Here is a 14,434-nt window from a genome sequence, read left to right on the forward strand (position 1 = left end):
CTGTATTTACCCATCTACATCCACTTCTTTTTAAGCTATCCTTGATTCTCTGGCGACCCCCAACTCACTTTTCTGGGTGGCACTGCCACGGCCCGAAACCTCTCACGTCCTGAATGAGCTGGTGGCCAACTAGCTAGGTGGCTGGAGGTAATCCAGTGATTGTTCAGTGTCCACATTAAAATTTAGCCTATCCCCTGCGTATGTGTTGATAGTTTAATCAACTTGCTTAGAGATGCTATTGCACACCTCTGTAGGAGGTAGGACTTGAACCGAGGCCTCCTGGCTCAGTAAGGACACTGACACTGCATCACGATAGGTGAATTACACTCTAGAGCTTCACTTTCTATTTGTTCTCATCCTATAGAGCTGGATGACTGAGCTTTCTTGTTGCTCGACTAGCTTAAAGTAAGGGTTAATCTACTTGAGAAGCATTAAATGAACACGACTGCAGAGAACTCTTGATAACAAAGTGTGGAGCTGGATGAACACAGCAGGCCAAGCAGCATCTCAGGAGCACAAAAGCTGACGTTTCGGGCCTAGACACTTCATCAGAGAGGGGGATGGGGAGAGGGAACTGGATTGAATAGGGAGAGAGGGGGAGGCGGACTGAAGATGGAGAGAAAAGAAGATAGGTGGAGAGGAGAGTATAGGTGGGAAGGTAGGGAGGGGATAGGTCAGTCCAGGAAAGACGGACAGGTCAAGGAGGCGGGATGAGATGGTAGGTAGGAAATGGAGGTGTGGCTTGAGGTGGGAGGAAGGGATGGGTGAAAGGAAGAACAGGTTAGGGAAGCGGAGACAGGCTGGGCTGGTTTTGGGATGCAGTGGGGGGAGGGAAAGAGCTGGGCTGGTTGTGGGATGCAGTGGGGGGAAGGGGAGATTTTGAAGCTTGTGAAGTCCATATTGATACCATTGGGCTGCAGGGTTCCCAACGGAATATGAGTTGCAGTTCTTGCAACCTTCGGGTGGCATCACTGTGGCACTGCAGGAGGCCCATGATGGACATGTCGCCTGAAGACTGGGAGGGGGAGTTAAAATGGTTCGCGCCTGGGAGGTGCAGTTGTGTATCATGAACCGAGCGGGGGTGTTTTGATTTGGTTTCTGTTGGTAAGGTCAGTGGAACCTGAAAGGGAAAGCTTACCCAGGCTTTCTAAAAGTGGAAAGCACCAACTTTCCCTTTAGAAAACATAACTGAAAATTTAACTATGAAGAGCAGGGGCAGGCCTCTAGATCCCTCAAGCCTGCTCCCTTATTCAATAAGATCATATCTGATCTCCAGATTCCCACCTACTCCTCATCACCTTTCTTTAAGAGGTGCTCCTCGTCTCTATTGAAATTGGAGTGGCTCTTTGTTTTTAAATTGTAACCCCTAAATCTCTAGAAGGAACTCCTTTTTTATGTATATCTTATCAAGGGGCTTCAGGATTTTATTTTGTTTCAGTAAAAGTACATCTTCTAAACGCCAGCAAGTCCAAACCTGTCCAACGTTTTCTCATTAGATAACCTGTTCACTCCAGGGAATAGTCTAGTGAACTTTTTCTGAGCTGCCTCCCACACCCACACTATATATAGGACTCCAGTCGTGATCTAACCTATGCCCTGTACAACTGAAGCATATTTTCCATACTCTCTAACAAAATTAAAGAAACTCAGCAGGTCTGGGAGCATCTGAATGGAGAAAAAGTTAACATTTCAGGACCTTTCTTCCGAACTGAATGGTTCTGAAGGCTGTTCTCCACACTTTTATATTCAATTCCACTCACAATCAATGATAACATTAATTTGGTTTTCCTACTAACATTTTCAATTCTTGCACCAGTACACCTAGATCTCTCTGCATCTCAGAGCTCTAAAGCCTCTCACTGTTTCGATAACACATGCTTCTTTTTTATTCTTCCATCTAAAGTCGACAACTTCATATTTTCCCACTTTATACTCCACTTACCAGATCCTTGTCCATTTATTTAACTGATCTACATCCATTTGTAGCCTCCTAATGTCCCTTCCATAACTTACTTTACAATCTACCTTTACCGCATCAGAAATACCAGCAGCAATGCTTTTGTTCCCTTCATCTAAGTTATTGATATAAATTGCAACATGTTGGACCCTTAACACTAAAGGTTAGGCCACTTATTGAATACTGCATTCAATTGTGGTCTACTTGTTATGGAAACGATGTTGTTAAACTTGAATGGGTTCAAAGAAGATTACAAGGATGTTGCCGGAGTTGGAGGGGTTGCACTTTAGGGAGAGGCTGAATAGGCTGGGGTTATTTTCTCTGGAAGTTGAGGGATGATCTTATAGAGGTTAATAACATCATGACGGACATGGTTAGAGTAAATAATCAAGGTCTTTTCTCCATGGTAGAGGAGTCCAAAGCCAGGGGCCATAGGTTTAAAGTGAGAGGAGAAAGATTTAGAAGGGATCTAAGGGGTAACTTTTTTATGCAGAGTGTAGTGCATGTACAAAATGAACTGACAGAGGAAGTGGTGGAGGCTGGTACAATTACATCATTTAAAAGGCATCTGCAAGGGCATATCAATCGGAATGGTTTGGTGGAATTTGGGCCAAATGCTGCCAAATGGGACTGGATTTATTTAGGATATCTGCTCGGCATAGATGAGTTGAACCGAAGGATCTATTTCAACGCTGTATATCTCTACGACTCTATGCCTAATCACTGAAGTATATCACCCCATTATATCTCGCTAACTAGAAAATGACCCATTTATGTTTGCTGTCTGTTTTTCTCTGTTAGTTATCAACCTCCTGTCAATGCTAACATGATAACATCTACACCATAAACTTTTACTTTCCATAATAACTGTTGATATGGCACATTATCTACTGCCTGCTGGAAATCTAAGTGCCTCAGTTCCCCTTTATCCACTGCATAAGTTCCTTCCTCAAAGAACCCCAAAGAATTGGCTAAACATGATTTTCCTTTCACAAAACCATGCTGACACTGCCCGATTACCTGAATTTTTCTAAGTGCCCTGCTGTAATGTCTTAAATGATCATTTGCAACATCTTCCTGATAAGTGATGTTAAGCTAACTGCCCAATAGTTTCCTAATTTCTTTCTCTCTCGCTTTTTTGAATAAAAGAATTACATTTATTATTTTTCAATCAAATTGAATCTTCCACAAAACAACCAAGTTTATGTCAATAATATAGATCAAAGAAAGTGGTGTTCCTAATACCAACCCCTGCATATTTATCTCCAGTCTGAAAAACAATAATTTACCTCTATTTTACTATGTGATGTTATTCAGCCAGCTTTATATCCATGCTGTTACTGTCCTTTTATACCATGGGTTTTAACCTTTCTGACAATTCTGGTATATAACACTTTATCAAACTCATTTCAACAGTCAATATACTTCGTGTCAATCACAATATCCTCATAAAACCTATCTCCTACCTCATCAAAAACTTAATTAAATTAGTTCAGCATAATTTTCCTTTAACACACCCACACTGGTTTTCCTTAATTATTTAATCTATATTTGTCCAAGTGATTGTTAATTTGTTTTGGATTATCATCTTTAAAAGCTTTCATACCATTCTCAGTTAAACTGATTGGCCTGCAGTTGCTAGCTTTATCCTGACATTCAGTTTTGAATATATCATAGAATTATAGTATCACAGAATAGCTATAGGACTGGAGTAGACCATTCAACCCTTCATTCCCATGTCAACTCTCTGGAAGAACAATTTAGTTAGCCCTACTACCTTGTTTTTCTCCCTCACACTGCAATTTGTCTTTTATTTTCTCCTGAGTTAGTTATTCAATTCCCTTTTGAAAGCCTGAACAAACCTCCCTCCCCCATCTTTTCAGATAATATGTATCCTAGATCCAAATGACACTGTTTAAAAAAATGCTTTTATCACATTCTACATAGCTATGGAGAAGGAGAGGATTAGGCAAAATGGGAGGATATTTAATTGGGGAAGAGGAAACTATGATGCGATTAGACATGAGTTAGGAAGCATGGACTGGGAGCAGTTGTTCCATGGTAAGGGAACTATAGACATGTGGAGACTGTTTAAGGAACAGTTGTTGGGAGTGATGAGTAAATATGTCCCTCTGAGACAGGCAAGAAGGGGTAAGATAAAGGAACCTTGGATGACGAGAGCGATGGAGCTTCTAGTGAAAAGGAAGAAGGTAGCTTACATAAGGTGGAGGAAGCTAGGGTCAAGTTCAGCTAGAGAGGATTACATGCAGGCAAGGAAGGAGCTCAAAAATGGTCTGAGGAGAGCCAGGAGGGGGCAGGAGAAAGGCTTGGCAGAAGGAATCCGGGAAAACACAAAGGCATTTTACACTTACGAGAGGAATAAGAGAATGATCAAAGAAAGAGTAGGGCCGATCAGGGATAGCATAGGGAACTTGTGTGTGGAGCCTGAGGAGGTAGGGGAAGCCCTAAATGAGTTTTTTGCTTCTGTCTTTACGAAAGAAACGATCTTTGTAGTGAATGAAACCTTTGAAGAGCAGGTGTGCATTCTGGAATGGGTAGAGATAGAGGAAGCTGATGTGCTGAAAATTTTGTCAAACATTAAGATTGACAAGTCGCCAGGCCCGGACCAGATTTGTCCTCGGCTGCTTTGGGAAGCGAGAAATGCAATTGCTTCGCCACTTGCGAAGATCTTTGCATCCTCGCTCTCCACTGGAGTCGTACCTGAGGACTGGAGAGAGGCAAATGTAATTCCTCTCTTCAAGAAAGGAAATAGGGAAATCCCTGGCAATTATAGACCGGTAAGTCTCACGTCTGTCGTCTGCAAGGTGTTAGAAAGGATTCTGAGGAATAAGATTTATGACCATCTGGAAGAGCATGGCTTGATCAAATACAGTCAACACGGCTTTGTGAGGGGTAGGTCATGCCTTACAAACCTTATCGAGTTTTTTGAGGATGTGACTAGAAAAGTTGATGAGGGTCGAGCTGTGGATGTGGTGAATATGGACTTCAGTAAGGCATTTGATAAGGTTCCCCATGGTAGGCTCATTCAGAAGGTCAGGAGGAATGGGATACAGGGGAACTTAGCTGCTTGGATACAGAATTGGCTGGCCAACAGAAGACAGCGAGTGGTAGTAGAAGGAAAATATTCTGCCTGGAAGTCAGTGGTGAGTGGGGTTCCACAGGGCTCTGTCCTTGGGCCTCTACTGTTTGTAATTTTTATTAATGACTTGGATGAGGGGATTGAAGGATGGGTCAGCAAGTTTGCAGACGACACAAAGGTCGGAGGTGTCATTGACAGTGTAGAGGGCTGTTGTAGGCTGCAGCGGGACATTGACAGGATGCAGAGATGGGCTGAGAGGTGACAGATGGAGTTCGACCTGGATAAATGCGAGGTGATGCATTTTGGAAGGTCGAATTTGAAAGCTGAGTACAGGATTAAGGATAGGATTCTTGGCAGCGTGGAGGAACAGAGGGATCTTGGTGTGCAGATACATAGATCCCTTAAAATGGCCACCCAAGTGGACAGGGTTGTTAAGAAAGCATATGGTGTTTTGGCTTTCATTAACAGGGGGATTGAGTTTAAGAGTCGTGAGATCTTGTTGCAGCTCTATAAAACTTTGGTTAGACCGCACTTGGAATACTGCGTCCAGTTCTGGGCGCCCTATTATAGGAAAGATGTGGATGCTTTGGAGAGGGTTCAGAGGAGGTTTACCAGGATGCTGCCTGGACTGGAGGGCTTATCTTATGAAGAGAGGTTGACTGAGCTCGGTCTCTTTTCATTGGAGAAAAGGAGGAGGAGAGGGGACCTAATTGAGGTATACAAGATAATGAGAGGCATAGATAGAGTTGATAGCCAGAGACTATTTCCCAGGGCAGAAATGGCTAGCACGAGGGGTCATAGTTTTAAGCTGGTTGGTGGAAAGTATAGAGGGGATGTCAGAGGCAGGTTCTTTACGCAGAGAGTTGTGAGAGCATGGAATACATTGCCAGCAGCAGTTGTGGAAGCAAGGTCATTGGGGTCATTTAAGAGACTGCTGGACATGTATATGGTCAGAGATTTGAGGGTGCATACATGAGGATCAATGGTCGGCACAACATTGTGGGCTGAAGGGCCTGTTCTGTGCTGTACTGTTCTATGTTCTATGTTCTATCTTCTTGTCACCTTCGATCCTTTTCTATTTAGCTGAAATTAGAGTCCTCTGGCTCTCAATCCTCCTGCCAAGGAACACTCCTTTTCTTATTTGCTCTTTGTGTAAAGCCTTCATGATTTTGAAGTTGAACATGATTGTCCTGCATTTGTCAGTTTCAATTTCCTTTTTACATTCATTTCAGACAATAGCTTTGATGATTCATGAAAGTGAAACAAAACATGTAGTGCTGAAATTCCCCAGAGTTGTATCTGAATAAGCTACCTCAACTAACAGCATTTGCTGCTTACATTTTATGTGACAGAGAAAAGCACGTTGATTTTGTATTTGCTGAGTACAAGGTAAATGGGCAGTGTTCATTTTTAATTTTCCTTACATAATTAAATGTGCTTGCACAAAGGCTGCATTTCTTTTAAATGAAAAAAATCTTGTCAATGTTTTCAGTAAAATTGCATGTCAAATTCTCCTCTATTTATCACAATTTAGTGATTATTTTAAGCAACCACCTAGGATTTCTAGAACAAAACCAGGAATTGCTGGAAAAAAAAACTCAGCAGACCTGGCAGCGTCTGTGGAGAGAAAACAGGGTAAATGTTTTGGTTCCACTAACCCTTCTTCAGAAACAGGAATTTTACCTTTTTTCTGAAGTGTGGAAATATACAGGCAAAAGAAAAATGAAATTGATCATTTGTGACTAGATAAACCTTAATGAGTTCTTTGAGAAGGTGACCAAACAGGTAGATGAGAGTAAACCGCTTGATGTGGTGTATATGGATTTCAGCAAGGCATTCGATAAGGTTCCCCACAATAGGCTATTGTACAAAATGCGGAGGAATGGAATTGTGGGAGATATAGCAGTTTGGATCGGAAATTGGCTTGCTGAAAGGAGACAGAGGGTGGTAGTTGATGGGAAATGTTCATCCTGGAGACCAGTTACTAGTGGTGTACCGCAAGGGTCGGTGTTGGGTCCACTGCTGTTTGTCATTTTTATAAATGACCTGGATGAGGGTGTAGAAGGATGGGTTAGTAAATTTGCAGACGACACTAAGGTCAGTGGAGTTGTGGATAGTGACGAAGGATGCCGAGGGTTGCAGAGAGACATAGATAAGCTGCAGAGCTGGGCTGAGAGGTGGCAAATGGAGTTTAATGCAGACAAGTGTGAGGTGATGCACTTTGGTAGGTGTAACCAGAAGGCAAAGTACAGGGCTAAAGGTAAGATTCTTAGTAGTGCAGATGAGCAGAGAGATCTCGGTGTCCATGTACACAGATCCTTGAAAGTTGCCACCCAGGTTGACAGGGCTGTTGAGAAGGCATACAGTGTTTTAGCTTTTATTAATAGAGGGATCGAGTTCCGGAACCAAGAGGTTATGGTGAAGCTGTACAAAACTCTGGTGCGGCCGCACTTGGAGTATTGTGTACAGTTCTGGTCACCGCATTATAAGAAGGACGTGGAAGCTTTGGAAAGGGTGCAGAGGAGATTTACTAGGATGTTGCGTGATATGGAGGGAAGGTCTTACGAGGAAAGGCTGAGGGACTTGAGGCTGTTTTCATTAGAGAGAAGAAGGTTGAGAGGTAACTTAATTGAAACATATAAAATAATCAGAGGGTTAGATAGGGTGGATAGGGAGAGCCTTTTTCCTAGGATGGTGACGGCGAGCACGAGGGGGCATAGCTTTAAATTGAGGGGTGAAAGATATAGGACAGATGTCAGAGGTAGTTTCTTTACTCAGAGAGTAGTAAGGGAATAGAACGCTTTGCCTGCAACGGTAATAGATTCACCAACTTTAGGTACATTTAAGTCATCATTGGATAAGCATATGGACGTACATGGAATAGCGTAGGTTAGATGGGCTTGAGATCGATTTGACAGGTCGGCACAACATTGAGCGCCGAAGGTCCTGTACTGTGCTGTAATGTTCTACATTCTATGTTCTATAATTTACCTGGAGCATCGTCCACTCCCACCCACCAAACCCCCTTCATTCCCATCATCAGGTATTTTGCAGTCATATGAAAACTGGGAATATCTCTAAATTATTTCTCCAAAAAGCAGTGACACTAAAAATATTTCACACCTTGCTGAGTGTAATAAAAGCAGAAAAGGCTGAAAAATGTGCAAATTACCTTAGCCATCTATGGAAAGGGGCACAGAGTTAATGTTTCAGGCTGATGACTCTATTAAAACTGCAAAGGGGATAGTTGAGCTCAACGTTGAGTCCAAATTGCTGCAAAGCATTCGACTCTCATTCTGACTTCTCTGTGGGTACACTTTTTAAATGAAGCATTATGCACTTTAAGCATTCCAGACATATCAATCTTAGACTAACTTCCCTAATATATTTTTGGCATATATCACACTTGCTTTAATACTGCCCTGCATTTTTGATTTTTCCTCCCCAACAATGCTGACACACCCCCGCCCACCCCATTTCCTTTAGAGCAATCCAAACCTGTTTTGTACTCTGTCGTTTCCAAACTGATTAAGGGCTGGCAATATTCAACCTATTTTCACTGAACTCCTGCCAGTTTTCAGCATCTTCTGTTTATATTTCAGATTTCTGACATTTGTGGTGTTGTGCAGTGAATGATCAGCTTAATTTCTCTTAAACCTTCTGTGAAATTCAGCAACATGAATAGGTAACCCCCTTAGGCAATAATCAAAACTTGAAGATAGAGGAGCAATCAAACATTCTTAAAGCTAACAGATGGAATTTTCTAAAACCTGGGTTCGTCGGACAGTTTAATCAACAAAAGTCCACAGAAACCTTAAACAAATCAACCCAAGCTGTTTAAATATAACCTTTTTTAAAGAGAGGAACAACCCGTTCAGTGAAGCAGTTCAGAGTCAACCACATTGCTGTGGAGTTAAAGCTTTTGTGCTCCTGAGATGCTGCTTGGCCTGCTGTGTTCATCCAGCCTCACATTTTATTATCACATTGCTGTGGATCTGGAGTCACATTTAGGCCAGACCAGCTAAGAATGGCAGTTTCATTCCCTTAAGGACATTAGTGAGTCAAATGAGTTTTTTTTCTGACAATCGACAGTGGTCATCATTAGATTGTGAATTCCAGATATTTATTGAATTCAAATACTAGCAATACCAATGTGCCACCAGAGGGCTACTGAGACAATGTAATGCTTTCATCAAATAGAAACACTCTTCACTATCAAAGGTATTCAGAATATTTTGGATAGTTGTCAAGTGAAAAGCGGGATGTTGCTCGGCACGGTTAAAAGCATTCAAAAACACGCCGTCTATGGTTGCTTGTGTAGACATTGTGTCCATGCTCTTAAGGGAAAGGAAGTTATAAATGTAGAAATGGGGACATTTTAGGTAATATATTCTTGGGCGAGGACCATACTGGAATGCAATGCCTTTCACAGAGTTACAAAAAACGTAAATGAAGCGATTAATTTATCACTCCCCTGTTAAGGTGATATTTTTAAGAACGGTATAGGCTGAAGATAGTATTATCGTGTTGCTACATGTCGGTTTCATATTTTTGAGCTGTACACAATGGAGGAACAGTGACATAAAATTGTTCCATTCACTTATTGTCTCTGAGGTTTCCTTTTGACATAGATTCACTTTTTTTAAAAAAAAATCCCTGTCTGGAGTTTTAATTTATTTCCTTCGCTGGCTCGTTGCCAAGCGGTGATGACAATGATCTGGTAAGACTACATGTTGACCAATCTCCCTTTCACAGCGAGAGGCATCAAAAAGTGGTACCATCTCGTAGAGAAGCAGTAGCCACAGGCTCCCTACAGGATGCTATTCAAAGAGGTAAACTTCAAAGAAACATGAGTGAACACCTTCGTAAGGTGCCAATGACCGGAAATGCTTTGAGTTTTTTTTTAATCTCTCAATGAAATACCAGAGTGCCGCAACGTGTTCTGAACGAAATACACCTGACTTTCTCTTTTAATGAATGAATTTCGGATGCCCAATACATTGCATGCGATTTTTTTTTATAATGTAACCTTTCGGTAAGCAGGCAAGGGAACGCGTAGAAAAAAAAGTTCTCACATTAAAAAAAACAAGGACTCACATTAAAAACAGCAAACCCATAGATTAAACAAAAACCCACTAAGCAAGTCGGCACATAAAAAAGCCAGTCCTCAATCATGAACAAAAGCTTCACGTCCACACATAAGAGGCACACTTGGACTGAAATGTTAGCCAAGGCACCATGGGGTATTTGAAATTATTAAGGGGGCAGTTTATTACAGATTCCCCTGTAACACAGTTCTCAAGGCTATGATATCCAGGACAATCAGGAAGGGTGAAAGCAGTTTCCCATTTCGAGCCGAAACAGATTGGGCAATGAAATTTAAAATAAAACACCATCCTTCGTTTATAAGTTTAAAGCCGGTCGCATGTCAAATTGGCAAATCGTTGACCACTTTAAACATTGAATTGAGGTGTTGACAGGTAGTGAAGTTATTTAGGGGAGGTGGGGGTGTTTGGGGAAGGTTGCAGTGGACACTCAGAACCCACGGCTGAACCTTTACTGATTCCAAGTGAAGGAACTGCGCCTGGAAGAGTTAATCCAGTTGAATTGGAAGGGGAAGGGAAACGGAATCGGCCCAACCGCCAGAACAATTAAAAACTAAAAACAGTCACGCTGGGCAAAGTTGTTTGTACAAATCTCTGCTAACGACCAGTGCAATGGAGAGACTTTTTGTGTTTTTTTTCTCGACCTGAGTGTAGAGAATAGTTGGGCTGTTTCCGGAAGAGGAGAAAGTTGTGACGTCCGTTGTGTTCAAATACATAAGGCAGGGGTTACACACGGTGTAGCAAACCCACAAGCACAGCGCTGAGCAGCAATGAGTAGCGCTGCTAGATACAATGTTACCCATATGGGAGCCATGCCGCCGGAGGCTGCCCTTCTCCTACAGCCCGTCTGGGACGCGGTACGGGCCAAGCAGCAATGGATCAAATCTCCCTTCTTCCCCGTCGCGTTCTCCTTGGTGGTCTACTTGACTTTCTGCCTGCCTTACATCGGCCTGGACCTCATAGCGACCAGGCTCCCCTTCCTGAGGAAGTACAAGATCCAGGCTCAGAACAACCCGACCCTGGGGATGATGGCTAGCTGCGTGGCTCAGACCCTGTACATCCACCTGGTCTACATCTTCCCGCTGTCGGTGGCGCATTGGTACTGGCGCCCGGTCCAGCTGCCGCCCTCAGCGCCCGAGCTGCACCGCCTCCTGCTGGACGTCGCCGCCTGCCTGCTGCTCTTCGACTTCCAGTACTTCGTCTGGCACCTGTTGCACCACCGAGTGCCCTGGTTGTATCGCACCTTTCATAAGGTCCACCACCAGTACACAGCCACCTTCGCCCTGACCACCGAGCACTCGGGAGCTTGGGAGACCCTGTCGCTGGGCTTCTTCGCCGCGATCAACCCGGTCATTCTGCACTGCCATCCCCTCACCAAGCTGATGTTCTTCATCTGCAACATCTGGCTCTCGGTGGAGGACCATTCGGGCTACGACCTGCCTTGGTCCACGCACAGGCTGGTGCCTTTCGGACTGTACGGGGGTGCTCCTCACCACGACCTCCACCACATGAAGTTCAAAACGAACTATGCGCCTTACTTTACTCACTGGGACAAACTGTTGGGCACTTACAGTACACTACGCAGCAAGAGCCGGTGATTTGCTCCCGGCCTCCTTTTTACCCAGAAGGAAGGAAAGAAGACTATTATTTATTTGCTCTGGAAAGTTTGGACTTTGTTGAAGAAGGACTTGAACTCTGCTGGCCAGTGATTTGTACGAGACCAAAACGATTATGTAAAATGTACCGATTATGCACTGCACTTTAAAGGTTACTTCTGTTAGGAAAAATGCCACTTTATATTTTTTTTTCTTGCCTCGGAATAATATATTTTCAATAGAATTTTATTCCTTTATTTTAAATTAATAAAACTGGATATAATTTTCATATAATTGTATTGGTGTGGTGTTTGAAGAGTAAAAGTGCCTTAAAGATCAAGTGGTTCCTTGAAGTCAAAACATACTCAGCTTTTATTAATGGGGTTTAGTAGATGCTTTAATTCTAGTAGAGTCTGGACATAATTTAAATGGCAGGTACTTGTATTGGCCATTGGCCATCACCATTAGCCATTGACTTTAATGTCAGTTTGAGGCGAGCCAGTTATAGGGTTTTGGGTGCTCCACTTCAGACAGAATGTCACACAGAAACCTTTCATTAAGGTTATTGCTAAGAGGAGGAAATAATTTACCCAAGAAACTTGGCCAACTAAATAGGGATTAACAGATATCACAGGGCCTATCAGGAATGAATAATGTTTAATAGGACTTAACAACCTTGCTGACAATGTCTATTATCATTCTATAGTGAGCAGCAGAGGTGAGTGGTCATGTGCCAATTGATAGTGTGGCAGAGGCAACCAACGTGCCACTCAAGAGCAATGTTGTCATTAGAATGTGCCAAGTGACAGTTTGAAAAGTACGCACAATGCAACATGCTGACTGCATGTGGTGGGCAGAAAACCAGAGTGAAGGATTTCTATATTCATCAGAACCACACTAGATCCACATTGTTCTATGAGGAAAAGTCCCTATCTACAAAAGATATGATGACTGTAAGTTTTTCAGATTTCATTATGTTTGCCAATGGATGCTTGAGTTGTGTCTATCAGGAATTCCTAAATGATTATTCCGAACAGCTGTTATTAAAAAGAAGGGACTGTAAGGATACAGTAATGATCAACCATCATACCGCTTATGGCAGGCAGTGACAAATCATAACCATAAAAACTGAAGCAGAGGCCATTCTAGGAAGTTTCAACTGAAAACTGAAAAAAAGCCGATAATTGATTGTTTTTAAACCTGTTTTTATTATGACTCACTGGGATAATGGTACTACTCCCAGAGTTGTCACAAATGTGAAAAGATTTAATCAAAGCTCCCAATTTACCTGACTGATGAGCCCAGGTCCGCTCACCAAATTTATGTACTCGACAAGAAAACAGCTGTTTATTGCAACAGATATAGTAGGGACTGCAGATGCTGGAGAATCTGAGATAACAAGATGCAGACTGGATGAGCACAGCAGGCCAAGCAGCATCAGAGGAGCAGGAAAGCTGATGTTTCGGGCCTAGACCCTTCTTCAGAAAGAAAATATTCTGAGGAAGAGTCTAGGCCCGAAACATCAACTTTCCTACTTCTCTGGCGCTGCTTGGCCTGCTGTGCTCATCCAGCTCTGCACCTTGTTATCTCTGTTTATTGAAACAAATTGTTCTTAACTAATAGCAGAAAAGAAACATGAATTACTAACATATAACTACTACACTCTCTACCCCTATTTTAATAATTCAAACGAACAAGTAAAGATGGGCGAGTTCAGGTACTAATCCAGAATACAAGCATCAATGGATATTTTCCTTCAGATCTCTTCCAATATCTTTTAGCCCTTTGAGGAAGACCTGAGGCTACCATGAACGACTCTTCTTCTCAACTTTTTCCATTGGTGACCCTCAGGTTAAACCAACTACCAGTCATCTCTTTCCATTGAGAGTGCAGCCTTACAATCCTGTGGGCCTATGACAGTGAAAGCAACAGGGCATCTGTAATCTCTATGAATGGTAGATTAACAGTCTATTACCTTAATCAATATGCATCAGGATTGAGATAAAAACAGGGAAATAACGGGGAAAGAAATAAAGTAAATTGGAGCCCAATCGCATTCAGAAAGATCAGTAGAAAAAATCATTGATTGGGTTAAGAGACAATCCTAATGGAAAAGAAACAAAAAGTGAAAAATTAATTTAAATATTACAGATGTAAACTTAAATAGAAGCTATCAATAATTTTGCACATGCATGAATGGGACTCAACAAATTATATTATTCTTGCTGTTTATTTACAATACCAAAGCATGCAAGGCCATAGGCCAAGTGTTGGAAAAAGGGATTGGAATAGTTAGGTGAGAGATAATGGGAACTGCAGATGCTGGAGATTCCAAGATAATAAAATGTGAGGCTGGATGAACACAGCAGGCCAAGCAGCATCTCAGGAGCTCTCTGATGAAGGGTCTAGGCCCGAAACGTCAGCTTTTGTGCTCCTGAGATGCTGCTTGGCCTGCTGTGTTCATCCAGCCTCACATTTTATTATCTTGGAATAGTTAGGTGTTGCTTTTGACAAGCACAAATTTAATGCGCAGTAGGGTTTTTTTTCTGTGCTATAGATCTCTATTACATATGGTTCACATTGAAGGAATATGAATTTTCTCTTTGAAAAATTACTTTTATTTGTTAGTCCTTTGAAGTGAGAATTATCGCGTCCATCATTTGGGCTGTGATAGGGT

General features: G+C 42.3%; 1 protein-coding gene and 1 pseudogene across 1 annotated transcript; one reads left to right on the forward strand and one right to left on the reverse strand.

The window, feature by feature from the left end:
* The window catches only part of LOC125450265 (interferon-induced protein with tetratricopeptide repeats 5-like), a 120,568-nt pseudogene that overhangs the window by 69,645 nt on the left and 36,489 nt on the right, over positions 1-14,434 (reverse strand).
* On the forward strand, positions 10,756-12,030 carry ch25h (cholesterol 25-hydroxylase). The gene has a single exon (XM_048551232.2). The coding sequence runs from the start codon at positions 10,933-10,935 to the stop codon at positions 11,758-11,760; it is 828 nt and encodes a 275-aa protein (XP_048407189.2). The 5' UTR covers positions 10,756-10,932; the 3' UTR covers positions 11,761-12,030.

This window comes from Stegostoma tigrinum, chromosome 20, assembly GCF_030684315.1.
Source record: "Stegostoma tigrinum isolate sSteTig4 chromosome 20, sSteTig4.hap1, whole genome shotgun sequence".
Lineage (NCBI taxonomy): Eukaryota > Metazoa > Chordata > Chondrichthyes > Orectolobiformes > Stegostomatidae > Stegostoma > Stegostoma tigrinum.

Coding starts and splice junctions, on each gene's coding strand:
- ch25h (XM_048551232.2), top strand. CDS start 10,933: ATGAGTAGCGCTGCTAGATACAATGTTACCCATATGGGAGCCATGCCG.